Raw genomic sequence first — 11403 nt, forward strand, 5'->3', positions numbered from 1 at the left:
TTTATTGTGACCTAGTACAAACAAAACAATACAATTAATCCGAAAAAGTTCTAATTTTAATTAACTAAATTATTCTAATTAAATTAAAGTATTCTAATTAAGTTAATAAAATATTTTAATAAATTAAACATGATAAAATAATATTTTTTTATGTGAGCTATGTCTAATGTTACATTTATCGCCCAATTATTGAGGTCTCTTTTTTTTTTGGCGTACTTTTTCAATGGAAATTTAAAATAAATATATGAGTAGAACTAATATGCAAATGATTAACAAGGTAATTATCCTTATTTTTCATTAAAATTTTCGCGTACACATGTACCCATAATGCAGGTTAAATTATATTTCATTGTTTTAATCTCTAATTAATACTTATTTATGGAATTTTATGTTTTCATTGGATCTCCATTCATTTGTGCACCTATATGTACAACAATATCTAACCATTTCAACTAATTACTTTAAAAAACTAAAAAAATTAACAACACAGTCTAAATAACACCTCTATTTACGTTAGTACGACGCAGACAGATAACCACCCCACAGCGTCTGACCTTGTCTAACACTTGGGATCAACTTTTTCAACAGCTTCCCATAAGCGCGCTCATTCCAGTGTTCCCCTCCACTTCAATGCTAATTATTAATTGTTAATTATGAACTTACGATTAGCTAACATTCTCTTAAAATTAATTAATTATTTCAAAAGTATGCCATTTTCAGTAAATAATTACTTATGGTTTCTCTAGTAACACTAGAGAGCATTGCGAAGTTAATTTTTTTTTTATTTGTCTTGAAAAATAAGCATTCATAAACATTGTCGTTTGCATATTCAAAATTCACAAACGATTTGAGATCGACTAAATAACAGTCAGGTTTTCTATTTATTAAAAAAAAATTGTTAGTTAATTTTAATGTCTTAATTAAGAAATTAATTACTGATATTTGTCCAATTAAAAAATTATTTGACTCAAATTTATGTTAGCTATTGGTACGAGCTTCTGCTTTGTTTTTTACCATTTTTTGTTTTTATCTCATCTATGGTTTTTACATTTGTCACCGGTGGTTGTTTTAGGTTAGACTAAGTTAAATTTGTTTATGATGGATAAAAAATAAGTGTAAAATATTACAATAATCCTTGTTTCTCAACATCACTGAAATATAAATTTGGAAAGAACTGTACTACAAATGACGAAACAAGAAGTGCTGTCCTTGTATAAACTTCTTTTGCAGTCTTCAAAAAAATTTCCTTCCTACAACTTTAGGTATTTAGGTGAGAAATCAATGGATATTTTTTTTCACAAGTTTTTTTTAGGAATTATGCATTGCGACGAGTTAGAGATTCATTTAGGGAATACAAAACTATAACAGATCAGAGTGATATTGCTAAACTCTATAATGAAGGTTGTCGAAATTTAGAAATCATTAAAAGACAGGTAATTAGCTTTTTTTTTACTATAAAAAAATTAATAGTACAACCGTTTATTATTTAGGTTATTGTGGGGCAATTATATCAATCAGGTCCATTGGTTATAGAAACACTTCAGAAGAAAAATGTAAATAACTAATTTATTAAAATGTAGTTTAAAACTTACTAATCTTCATAGGTTAAAAAAAGAGTAGTATTAAAGGAAATGTTTATTAAATGCTACTTTTTCTCTATGTTTTCTACTAATCCTTCTCCTAAAATATATAAATCCTCAATGACTGCTTCTTCATTGAATATTAATTTATTATCTTTTAATTTGTGTCCATTGACACAGCTAACTTTAAATTCTTTTTCATCAAAGATATTAGGTTTCCATAAAACAGCTATTGTACATCCTCCATATACGTTGTGAAAAAAATATGCAAATTCGCCATAATTTGCCTACAAAAGATACCTATATCTGATACTGATATTTTTAGTAATAATCTAATAACCACTACTTCTGACATATAATAAAAAGAAAAAAATGTTAATATACCCGTAATTCACTTAAGTAGAGATCTACAGGGTTAAATCCAACTATAGGTATAGCAAATTTATCGTAATTCTTCGTAAAAACATTTTTACATTTGGATTTTTTTAAGTGTTTTTTGTTGCATTCATCAATGCTTTCATTTCTTCTTGAATTCAACAAGGGTTTAAGATGAATTAAGAGATTATACCCGTCCATATTCGGTACGAAAATACTCTGTAAAGTTCTACAGTTAGATTGTTTATTAAATTTTATAGTTGGAAATATTTTACCTCTAATAGTTTTACTTCAAAAGTTTGCAAAAAGCTTTCCAACAAGACATTGTATGTTGCAGTTGCTAGAATTGCAAGACGTCGTAAAACTTCCTTTCCGCAGGTGTTAATAGTGAATAAGGACTTGCCATTATCATATGGTGTTATAATGTAAAGTGGGGGGTAATTTTGTCGATTTTGGTGAAAATTAGTTTCATATGAATCCAACTGCTCCTCTAAAAATACAGTTAAAAATAGAAATATTAAATAGAAAAGAATTGCTATTAAAACTTAAACTTACTAGTTATTTCATCATTAANGGTTGTCGAAATTTAGAAATCATTAAAAGACAGGTAATTAGCTTTTTTTTTACTATAAAAAAATTAATAGTACAACCGTTTATTATTTAGGTTATTGTGGGGCAATTATATCAATCAGGTCCATTGGTTATAGAAACACTTCAGAAGAAAAATGTAAATAACTAATTTATTAAAATGTAGTTTAAAACTTACTAATCTTCATAGGTTAAAAAAAGAGTAGTATTAAAGGAAATGTTTATTAAATGCTACTTTTTCTCTATGTTTTCTACTAATCCTTCTCCTAAAATATAGAAATCCTCAATGACTGCTTCTTCATTGAATATTAATTTATTATCTTTTAATTTGTGTCCATTGACACAGCTAACTTTAAATTCTTTTTCATCAAAGATATTAGGTTTCCATAAAACAGCTATTGTACATCCTCCATATACGTTGTGAAAAAAATATGCAAATTCGCCATAATTTGCCTACAAAAGATACCTATATCTGATACTGATATTTTTAGTAATAATCTAATAACCACTACTTCTGACATATAATAAAAAGAAAAAAATGTTAATATACCCGTAATTCACTTAAGTAGAGGTCTACAGGGTTAAATCCAACTATAGGTATAGCAAATTTATCGTAATTCTTCGTAAAAACATTTTTACATTTGGATTTTTTTAAGTGTTTTTTGTTGCATTCATCAATGCTTTCATTTCTTCTTGAATTCAACAAGGGTTTAAGATGAATTAAGAGATTATACCCGTCCATATTCGGTACGAAAATACTCTGTAAAGTTCTACAGTTAGATTGTTTATTAAATTTTATAGTTGGAAATATTTTACCTCTAATAGTTTTACTTCAAAAGTTTGCAAAAAGCTTTCCAACAAGACATTGTATGTTGCAGTTGCTAGAATTGCAAGACGTCGTAAAACTTCCTTTCCGCAGGTGTTAATAGTGAATAAGGACTTGCCATTATCATATGGTGTTATAATGTAAAGTGGGGGGTAATTTTGTCGATTTTGGTGAAAATTAGTTTCATATGAATCCAACTGCTCCTCTAAAAATACAGTTAAAAATAGAAATATTAAATAGAAAAGAATTGCTATTAAAACTTAAACTTACTAGTTATTTCATCATTAAAATTAACCACAACAGCATTCAAATTCCAATCACTGTCTTGAATAAATTTTAAAAATCTCAGAAATTGCACTTGTGGCAAATTGGAATTACTAAGATGTACATTATTGAGATAAATTGATGCATTCAACATGTTGATAACTATGTCAGGAATATAAAAGTTATCAATAAGTTGCGAACGTAACCAACGTTTTATTAGTGTATTGCTTGGCCCAAAACTTGAAAACTGAGACTGTATTCTAAAAAGAAAAATTATTTTAAAATATTAGTAACGTAAATCCAGTTACAATTAAAATGTAATGTTTTTTTTATAAAATTCGTTTTCATTGAAGAAAAACTATGACACAGCTCGAAAATAAATTTACCCATTTAAAGCTCCACTAATTTTACATGCTATATCTAACTCCTTCTCATAATTTATACTGTCTTCAGTATCTTTATATGAAATTGTACCAGTTGAATCTACTTCTTTCTTCAAAAATTTTATTTCTTTTGGGTGATAGAGAGTAAATCTGAACACATATCCTTTATAATAGACATCAAAGAATTCTGGACGAACATTAGACTTTACATTACTTTTCTCTTTTAAAAGTTCAGATATTTTTAAGTAAAATGCAGTTTTTATGTGTTTTAAAGCTTCAAAGTCGTTTGGCCATTTGGAATGGAGACCTTAAATATAAATCTTTTAAAAATATTCAATAAGCTTTAAAATAACTAGTTCTCTTACTTAAATGAATAACACATTCAATGGGGGCACAATAATTAGGAATCCATTTAACGTTTGCATTTTCCTTAAAAACTATGTTGTCATTCTGTAAAGTCGTTACATCCGTCTCAGGATTATGGGTAGTTGGTACAGGTGGAAACAGGTCCGAATAGCTGTATAAATTTAATCAGTAATTATATTATTTGAAGTTTAACACTGTAACCAATTTTTACCAAAATACATCTGATTTTCCATGAATTGCTGTAATGCCTAATGGCAAAGCTAATGATCTCAATAACTTTGTCAGTTCATCAAAAGTAGTAATTACTTTTATAGTGGATTCTTCTATAGTAGATTTTCCAGGTGAAATAAATTTTTCCAGCTCATTACAAAACATGTAATTCTCTTTTAGTTGAAGCTTTTCTGATAAAACAAAGTTTACAATTTTTTTGAAAATGTTTCTTTTTTCGTGAAATGTTTCTGCTTCAAAATGAACTGCTTCATGTATGCTTCCATCATTGAATCTGTAAAAAAAATACCTCAATAACTATAAACACAAAACAGTTTATAAATTACCTTCTGCAGTGTGCCAGATTTCCCCAAAACTTTTGGAATTCTAAAGCTGCATCTTTATCATCTGCTGGCGGGCCTATTTCAACAATTTTATATGCATGTTCTGGATCAAGGGTGATCCCAAAAGTTAATTTATTAAATTCAGGCTGTGTTTTACTCCCTACATCTTTAATAAAGCTTTCAATACATTGAGGAACCAGATTCTTGATTCTTTTACCCAAACCCTTTTGCAAAAAATTTGCAATAGTCTTCTGCAGCAGCAATTCATGAAAACTTATGTAGTTGATCTTCTTTTCTTCAGAAATAAATTTAGAAGCGTTAGAAAACCGATTTTCATTTTTAATTCTACAAAATATTCAATGAAATCAATTAAATTAACTTAAAATACTATTAGATTTCAACATACATTACAATGGCATCATATTGCACTTGATATGGCATTTTGGTCATAAAAAGTGCTCCAAATGAATTAAATTGTACTTTATCTAATAAGTTTACTGCTATTTGGGATTCTTTTTTTATTTTCATGTAGATATTCTTGTCCAAAAATGAAGTTAAATTGTAATACCCACTGTTATCAAGAAATACAATATCAAATTCTTTCCTGTATTGCTTTAAATGTTCATCTTTAACATCTTCAGAAAGGCTAATAGGATCTTCACTCCAATCAGTAGTACTTAAGAAGTACCAAAAATTCCGAATTACTTGATATGAACTCATATGTTTATTTACTCGTTTTTTTATAACTAGGTACAGTATCACAAACAAAAGCAATTCTTCAGTGAATCCGATAGGATTATTAAATTCAAATCTTTGCTTTAGCCAAACTGTTAGCAATTTTATACCATCTTGAACATTTTTTAAGTCCTTCAAATTGTCCTCTAAAAAGTTGTAGTTCTTTTCTAACACAGAAGTTTTAGCAATAGCAGCATTGTAATAAGGTGTTGCAGTGATTTTTAATGTTTCTAAATTTACATCAAAATCATTTTGTAAAATGTTAACTTTCACATTGTTTTTCTGAGGTTCAAAACGGTGGTTTTTAAAACTACCTTCTTGAGGGACAACATGAATTTTAATTGTAATCTTGTCAGATTCAAAAGGAGTGACAATTAGTTTAGATAAAAAAGCATTATTGTGTTCCAATAAATATGAAATCTTTGAACAAAAATTTGCTTTTTTAAGTTCTGTAGCAATATAGGATATATAATAATTGTGTATAATCCAGTATCTATTATTTAAGTAATCTTTCTCCTTAAATAAAAGTTTTGGCATTATTAATTTAATATCAACTTCTAACTTTGTTCCAACAACAGCATTTATTCTGTATCTTCCAAAAATGTCCACGTTAGATGGTTTAATAAATGCAGTGACCTTTGAATGATCGCTTTTACAGTTTCCACAAAGGTTACTTTCAATTTCTTGTAGTGACGTATGCTTGGCTTCCTTTTTCTTTTTTGGTTTATTTGGTGCTTTAGTTTTCTCAAAATCATATTCTGGGATATTTTTAATAAAACCTTGAAACTTTTCATACCACGACTCAAAAATAGCAACATATTTATGTTTCACTTTTATTTCATTTAATAGTTCTTCTATTTGCATTCTAAACAAATTTGAATTGAATAGATTTTCATTTTCATGTAGTCGGTTAAGTTCCTCTGTAGTTGGAGGTTTGTATAAATCTTTATGTTTTTTAATTCTTTTATTCTTATCATCTTCTGAATGTAGTTTACGCTTTAGTGAGCTATTTTCATTTGTACTTGAACTTTCTTCACTAGATTCTTCATTCTCCAAGTCAGACAGTTCTTCTTCAGAATGTTTTACTAACTCAAAACCTTCCTCTTCACTGGAATTCTAAAAGATGAACAAAAATAGAACAAATAATTTTATAATTAAATACTTTACCTCATCAACTTTACTCATTTTAATCTAAATACTTGCAGAGCACGTTTTTGGTACTAAATAGAAAATGTGACGAATTATTTTCCAGTATTTTACAATTTTTAGGTTAACTCTAATGTGGCTATATTTTAGAAGTATTTTTTTTTGTGATAATANTCTAACTTTACTTCGAGAAAGGAAATTAAACCTAACTGATGATTTTGGTTTTGATTCTCTTCTTATTGACGATAATGTAGTTAAAAATCGCAATAAGAATGAAGCACCCACACGAATTTCGATTAGGGAAATAAAAAAAGTGTTGATCAACAACAATTCTGCTAACCAAGCAGCTAATGTTGTCGTAGAAAATTCACCCAACAAAGTAGTGAACGACAGTGATTCCGATAATGACGATCTAGCTGTAGATATGCCTCAAAAAGCTGACGAATTTCCTAACGATGAAAATAATGTAGGTCTGTTTGAAGATCTTAAACTAGACCCAAAGGTAATTTATTCGGTTAAAAGCCGATAGACGTTTCTAAAATTTTTTGTGAGAGGTTTAAAGGAAATACAAATACTGTTGTTATATTTTGTGTAAAGTTCTTAAAATGAATTCTAGAAAATCGAAAAGGAACATAGAGAAGGTAATCTTTATGTAATTTGATTATCAGTAAATATCTGTTCTTAATTATTCAAGAGTTTTCTGGTTCATGAAGAGATAAATCAACATACAAATCAGTTATTTGGAGGAGTTGCATTACATTCTTCTAATGAAGCTAAACAACACACAATTTTTAAAAAAGATGAAATACAGAACGTGGTATGTAAAATAAAAATTGTTTCTGAGTATTAGATAGTAACAAAGTTATTGCTTATTCTAGAATACAACAAAAAAAGCAATACAAGGAGATAATAAACTAAAATGTGTCACAAAAGTTCATCTGGAGCGTATTCCATTGCAAAATTTATTAAATTATCAACAGAAATCCTTTTTTGAAAATTATAACAGTAACCTACGAAGAAGAGAATGTAATTCCTTTTGTGATAATGGTATTGATCCAACTGCAATAAAAAAAAGTTTGAAGAATTCTGAAGCTATGCCAAAAAATGTTCATTATGACATTGAAAATATGAGAGGTGTTACAAAAGTAATAGAAAAAGAAAAGAAAAATCTGGATTTAAGGCAGACTACAAGAACTAGAAAATCTAATACGATAATGGAAAACAACAACAAAAGTAAAATTTATGAATGCCAAGATGAGGTTGCTTTTGAAAGGAAATTCAATAAAGGAAAAACACTTAAATCTACAAAATCAAATGACTCTAAAGACAAAAAGAAACAAACTCAAGACATAATGAAAATGGATAAATCTCAGAAAAAAGCAATATCAACTACTAAAAGTAATAATCATAGGAAGAACATACAAAGTCCAATGTTAGTCACATCTAACAAAAATATAATAGGTAATAGCAACACTACATTAAAAACACCAATTTACAAACAATTTCAAATGGATACAGATAATAAAGATCATAAAGATGAATATGATTTTATAGTTTCTCCATCTAATACTAGATATAAATTAAAAAAGAAAAGAAGAAATAACACAGCTCAAACACCAGTAAGTTTTCACTTATTTGATATTCCCAAATTTACCAAAAAGAGGCCTAGAAGACGTCGTCAATTTCCTCGCACATTTCAAGCACTTTTAACAGTTAATCCAAAAAATCAAAGAAAAGTGGATATACCTGAAAGTAATTTGGCAAATAATTATTCCGTGTCAACTTTGATAAATGACAAAGATGTAATAGCAGCGAAACCTTTAAATAATCTTGAAAGAGTAATTGCTAATATAAAAAGCAATATAAAAAATAAAAATGAAATAAAATTAAGTAGTGAGAAACAGGAGATTCCTCAGAATATTCAACAGACTAATGAAGATTACGATTCTGATGGAATAAATAATAATGAAAGTGACTTAAATATTATGAAACCTTTAAATATAGACAATGAATCTCAAAAAAATAATAAAACTGTAGAAGAAGAAATTGACACTTATTTTGGTTTTGACGATGAAGACAAATCCCCTATCATAAGAACGAATATAAAAGAAAATTCAAACAGTATTTCAAAAATATTTGGTATTAATAAAACTTCTGCAGTTGAATCACCTTCTACATCTAGTAGAACGTTAAACAACAAAATAAGGATACTTTCGAATATTCTAGTCAAACCTTCTTCTTTGGTAACCTTTGTACCTGATAAAACCACGAATGAAAGTTCTCTTTTTGAAACAAGTAACAGCACATTAAACAACACTAAAAATTTACAAAATAATGTTGATTCCCTACAAGGTACTATCAATGATAGTTTTAATTTTGAACATCTCCGTAAAAAAGGTCCTGGTGCCAATAGTACCATGATCCGACCTCTTGACAATAAGAAATCGTTTTCTTGGAGACTTGACGAGCATCTATTTCAATATAATCCTCACTTTTTAATGTTAAAAGAAAGTTCTCTACCAGCCACTGATCAAGATAGCATTATCAATCATACATTCGACGACAGCATATGTCAAAATACTAAAAAATCTGTACAGAATGACGATTGTAGGAACACCGAAAATCAAGTTGTACAGAAAAGTATTTTAGATTTTGTTGAATCATCAGGGAAACAAGACATTGAACCTAAACTGAAAAGAGTAAGCTTTTTTAACATTGACGAGTTGAGTCCTTTAAAGGAGTCACAACAACAAAATTTACTAGAAAGGAATCCCGGGAAAGTAAAACGTAACATATTCAAGAAAATTAGTCCTAAAAAGAATTCTTCTAATAAAGAAAATGTGAATGTTAATAACAAGATTCGTCCTAAAAAACAAAATAAAGAGAACAGTCCAACAAAACACTCTCCTTTCAGCAGTTTTGACAAAGAAATCAATCCTAAAAGAAACTCTTTTTCTGAAGACGTAAATTCGTCAGAATCATCATTTATAGAAAATTTATCGCCAGTGGTTGTACTTAAAAGAATAGATCTAACTTTACTTCGAGAAAGGAAATTAAACCTAACTGATGATTTTGGTTTTGATTCTCTTCTTATTGACGATAATGTAGTTAAAAATCGCAATAAGAATGAAGCACCCACACGAATTTCGATTAGGGAAATAAAAAAAGTGTTGATCAACAACAATTCTGCTAACCAAGCAGCTAATGTTGTCGTAGAAAATTCACCCAACAAAGTAGTGAACGACAGTGATTCCGATAATGACGATCTAGCTGTAGATATGCCTCAAAAAGCTGACGAATTTCCTAACGATGAAAATAATGTAGGTCTGTTTGAAGATCTTAAACTAGACCCAAAGGTAATTTATTCGGTTAAAAGCCGATAGACGTTTCTAAAATTTTATTTTTCCAGCCAATTGCTAAAAAATACGAACGTAAAAGGCCTGTTAAACGCAAACGAAGATTTTATTCGAAAGATTCTGATTCGGAGCATTCGGTTGTTGTTACTTCGAAGAAGAAAAAGAAAAACATTCTTGGTAAAGAGGAGGTATGTTGAAATTGTCAATGTAATTTGTAATATTAATATATTCGTTTTAAGGAAAAAGAATTCGAAAAATGGGCAGCAGCATTTAATTCAGAATGTGAAGAAGTGGATAAATTTGACCTGGAAATTGAGTAATGAATTTTTGACTATTTTAAAATTTACATTTTATATGAATTATTTTTTTATAATTCAATTCCCTTTAAGTGTTGAATATATTTGTATATTGTTCTTCAAAATGCCATAGTTTACTGTTACCACTTACCAGTGCATCACATCATGTGGTTGAAAGGATCCGATTTTGTGTATATGTTATATTCCAAAATTGGAACAAAGACTTTTTAAAAAAAGTTTATTAATACAAAGTACAAACTATACTAGGTCTAGTCTTAAGCTAGAATAACTACTCTATTTTATGAACGGCTTTTATAAACTATATCCTGTAAATGCAATGTCAGCAAAAGATGTCTTTATGAATCACACTATATCTTGCCTTAACATATATACATACTTTTACTATGCTTTTATTTATATGAATTATTGTCACGTGTAATTTTTAATTTTGTTACTATTTTATTTTAAAAGAAAAAGAACAATATTACAATTTTATTTATTCAGAATACCAATTGAGTCCTGTTATGTATAAAAATTATTAATAGGTAAACTATAATAATACATTCTACAATATACAACTATAATTAATTATATTAATACGTGAAACTTCTGATACGTTTATTATAAAAGGAGTTAAATGCAACTAAAAAAGATAGTGCATCGACCAGGAATTGAACCCGAGAAAACCGGATGCGTACAAATTTTCCGAATGTAGAATGTGCACTATTTGATTAGAAGGCAAGTCAGTGAAATTTCGTTTTTACGCGACAACTAATATTCATTGGCTTACTAAAGTAGCTCACGCAAATGTTGCGCGACTGTCGCTGTAACTTCTTCCTTCTCCCTCACATCTCGTCCCTTGTCTCTCTTAGAAATATAGTTTGCGAAGCAATTGTATAATAACTAATTCAATAAAAAAACTTTGGAAAGTTTTCAA

General features: G+C 28.4%; 3 protein-coding genes across 3 annotated transcripts; 2 read left to right on the top strand and 1 right to left on the bottom strand.

Moving 5' to 3' along the window:
* The first annotated feature begins 1036 nt into the window (after nt 1–1036).
* LOC108738772 (LYR motif-containing protein 4) lies at nt 1037–1659 on the top strand. The gene is made up of 3 exons (XM_018472351.1): nt 1037–1262; nt 1313–1433; nt 1491–1659. Exons 1-3 carry the CDS (start codon nt 1186–1188, stop codon nt 1563–1565), a joined length of 273 nt encoding a protein of 90 aa, XP_018327853.1. The 5' UTR covers nt 1037–1185; the 3' UTR covers nt 1566–1659.
* LOC108738744 (nucleolar protein 6) lies at nt 1621–6981 on the bottom strand. The gene is made up of 14 exons (XM_025979163.1): nt 6836–6981; nt 5340–6784; nt 4937–5278; nt 4594–4884; nt 4382–4533; nt 4020–4323; nt 3640–3893; nt 3360–3574; nt 3094–3303; nt 2776–2996; nt 2511–2527; nt 2231–2445; nt 1965–2174; nt 1621–1867 (listed from the first exon to the last, which is right to left on the bottom strand). The coding sequence occupies exons 1-14, from the start codon at nt 6851–6853 to the stop codon at nt 1646–1648; spliced, it is 4116 nt and encodes a 1371-aa protein (XP_025834948.1). The 5' UTR covers nt 6854–6981; the 3' UTR covers nt 1621–1645.
* Nucleotides 6982–7364: 383 nt separating this feature from the next.
* LOC108738773 (MATH and LRR domain-containing protein PFE0570w-like) lies at nt 7365–10657 on the top strand. The gene is made up of 5 exons (XM_025979162.1): nt 7365–7455; nt 7509–7631; nt 7693–10170; nt 10224–10358; nt 10410–10657. The coding sequence occupies exons 1-5, from the start codon at nt 7420–7422 to the stop codon at nt 10488–10490; spliced, it is 2853 nt and encodes a 950-aa protein (XP_025834947.1). The 5' UTR covers nt 7365–7419; the 3' UTR covers nt 10491–10657.
* The last annotated feature ends 746 nt before the right edge of the window (nt 10658–11403 follow it).

The sequence above is a fragment of the Agrilus planipennis genome, unplaced genomic scaffold (assembly GCF_000699045.2).
Source record: "Agrilus planipennis isolate EAB-ADULT unplaced genomic scaffold, Apla_2.0 scaffold221, whole genome shotgun sequence".
Taxonomy (NCBI): Eukaryota; Metazoa; Arthropoda; class Insecta; order Coleoptera; family Buprestidae; genus Agrilus; species Agrilus planipennis.

What these genes read in the sequence shown, in the direction of transcription:
- LOC108738744 (XM_025979163.1), bottom strand. An exon ending in CAATATGATGCCATTGTAAT is followed by an intron (nt 5,279 to 5,339) that starts GTATGTTGAAAT and finishes AATATTTTGTAG; the next exon opens with AATTAAAAATGAAAATCGGT. An exon ending in GGAAAATCAGATGTATTTTG is followed by an intron (nt 4,534 to 4,593) that starts GTAAAAATTGGT and finishes AAATTTATACAG; the next exon opens with CTATTCGGACCTGTTTCCAC.
- LOC108738772 (XM_018472351.1), top strand. Translation starts at nt 1,186, where the DNA reads ATGACGAAACAAGAAGTGCTGTCCTTGTATAAACTTCTTTTGCAGTCT. An exon ending in TTTCCTTCCTACAACTTTAG is followed by an intron (nt 1,263 to 1,312) that starts GTATTTAGGTGA and finishes AGTTTTTTTTAG; the next exon opens with GAATTATGCATTGCGACGAG. An exon ending in TAGAAATCATTAAAAGACAG is followed by an intron (nt 1,434 to 1,490) that starts GTAATTAGCTTT and finishes TTTATTATTTAG; the next exon opens with GTTATTGTGGGGCAATTATA.
- LOC108738773 (XM_025979162.1), top strand. Translation starts at nt 7,420, where the DNA reads ATGAATTCTAGAAAATCGAAAAGGAACATAGAGAAG. An exon ending in AAGATGAAATACAGAACGTG is followed by an intron (nt 7,632 to 7,692) that starts GTATGTAAAATA and finishes TGCTTATTCTAG; the next exon opens with AATACAACAAAAAAAGCAAT. An exon ending in ACATTCTTGGTAAAGAGGAG is followed by an intron (nt 10,359 to 10,409) that starts GTATGTTGAAAT and finishes ATTCGTTTTAAG; the next exon opens with GAAAAAGAATTCGAAAAATG.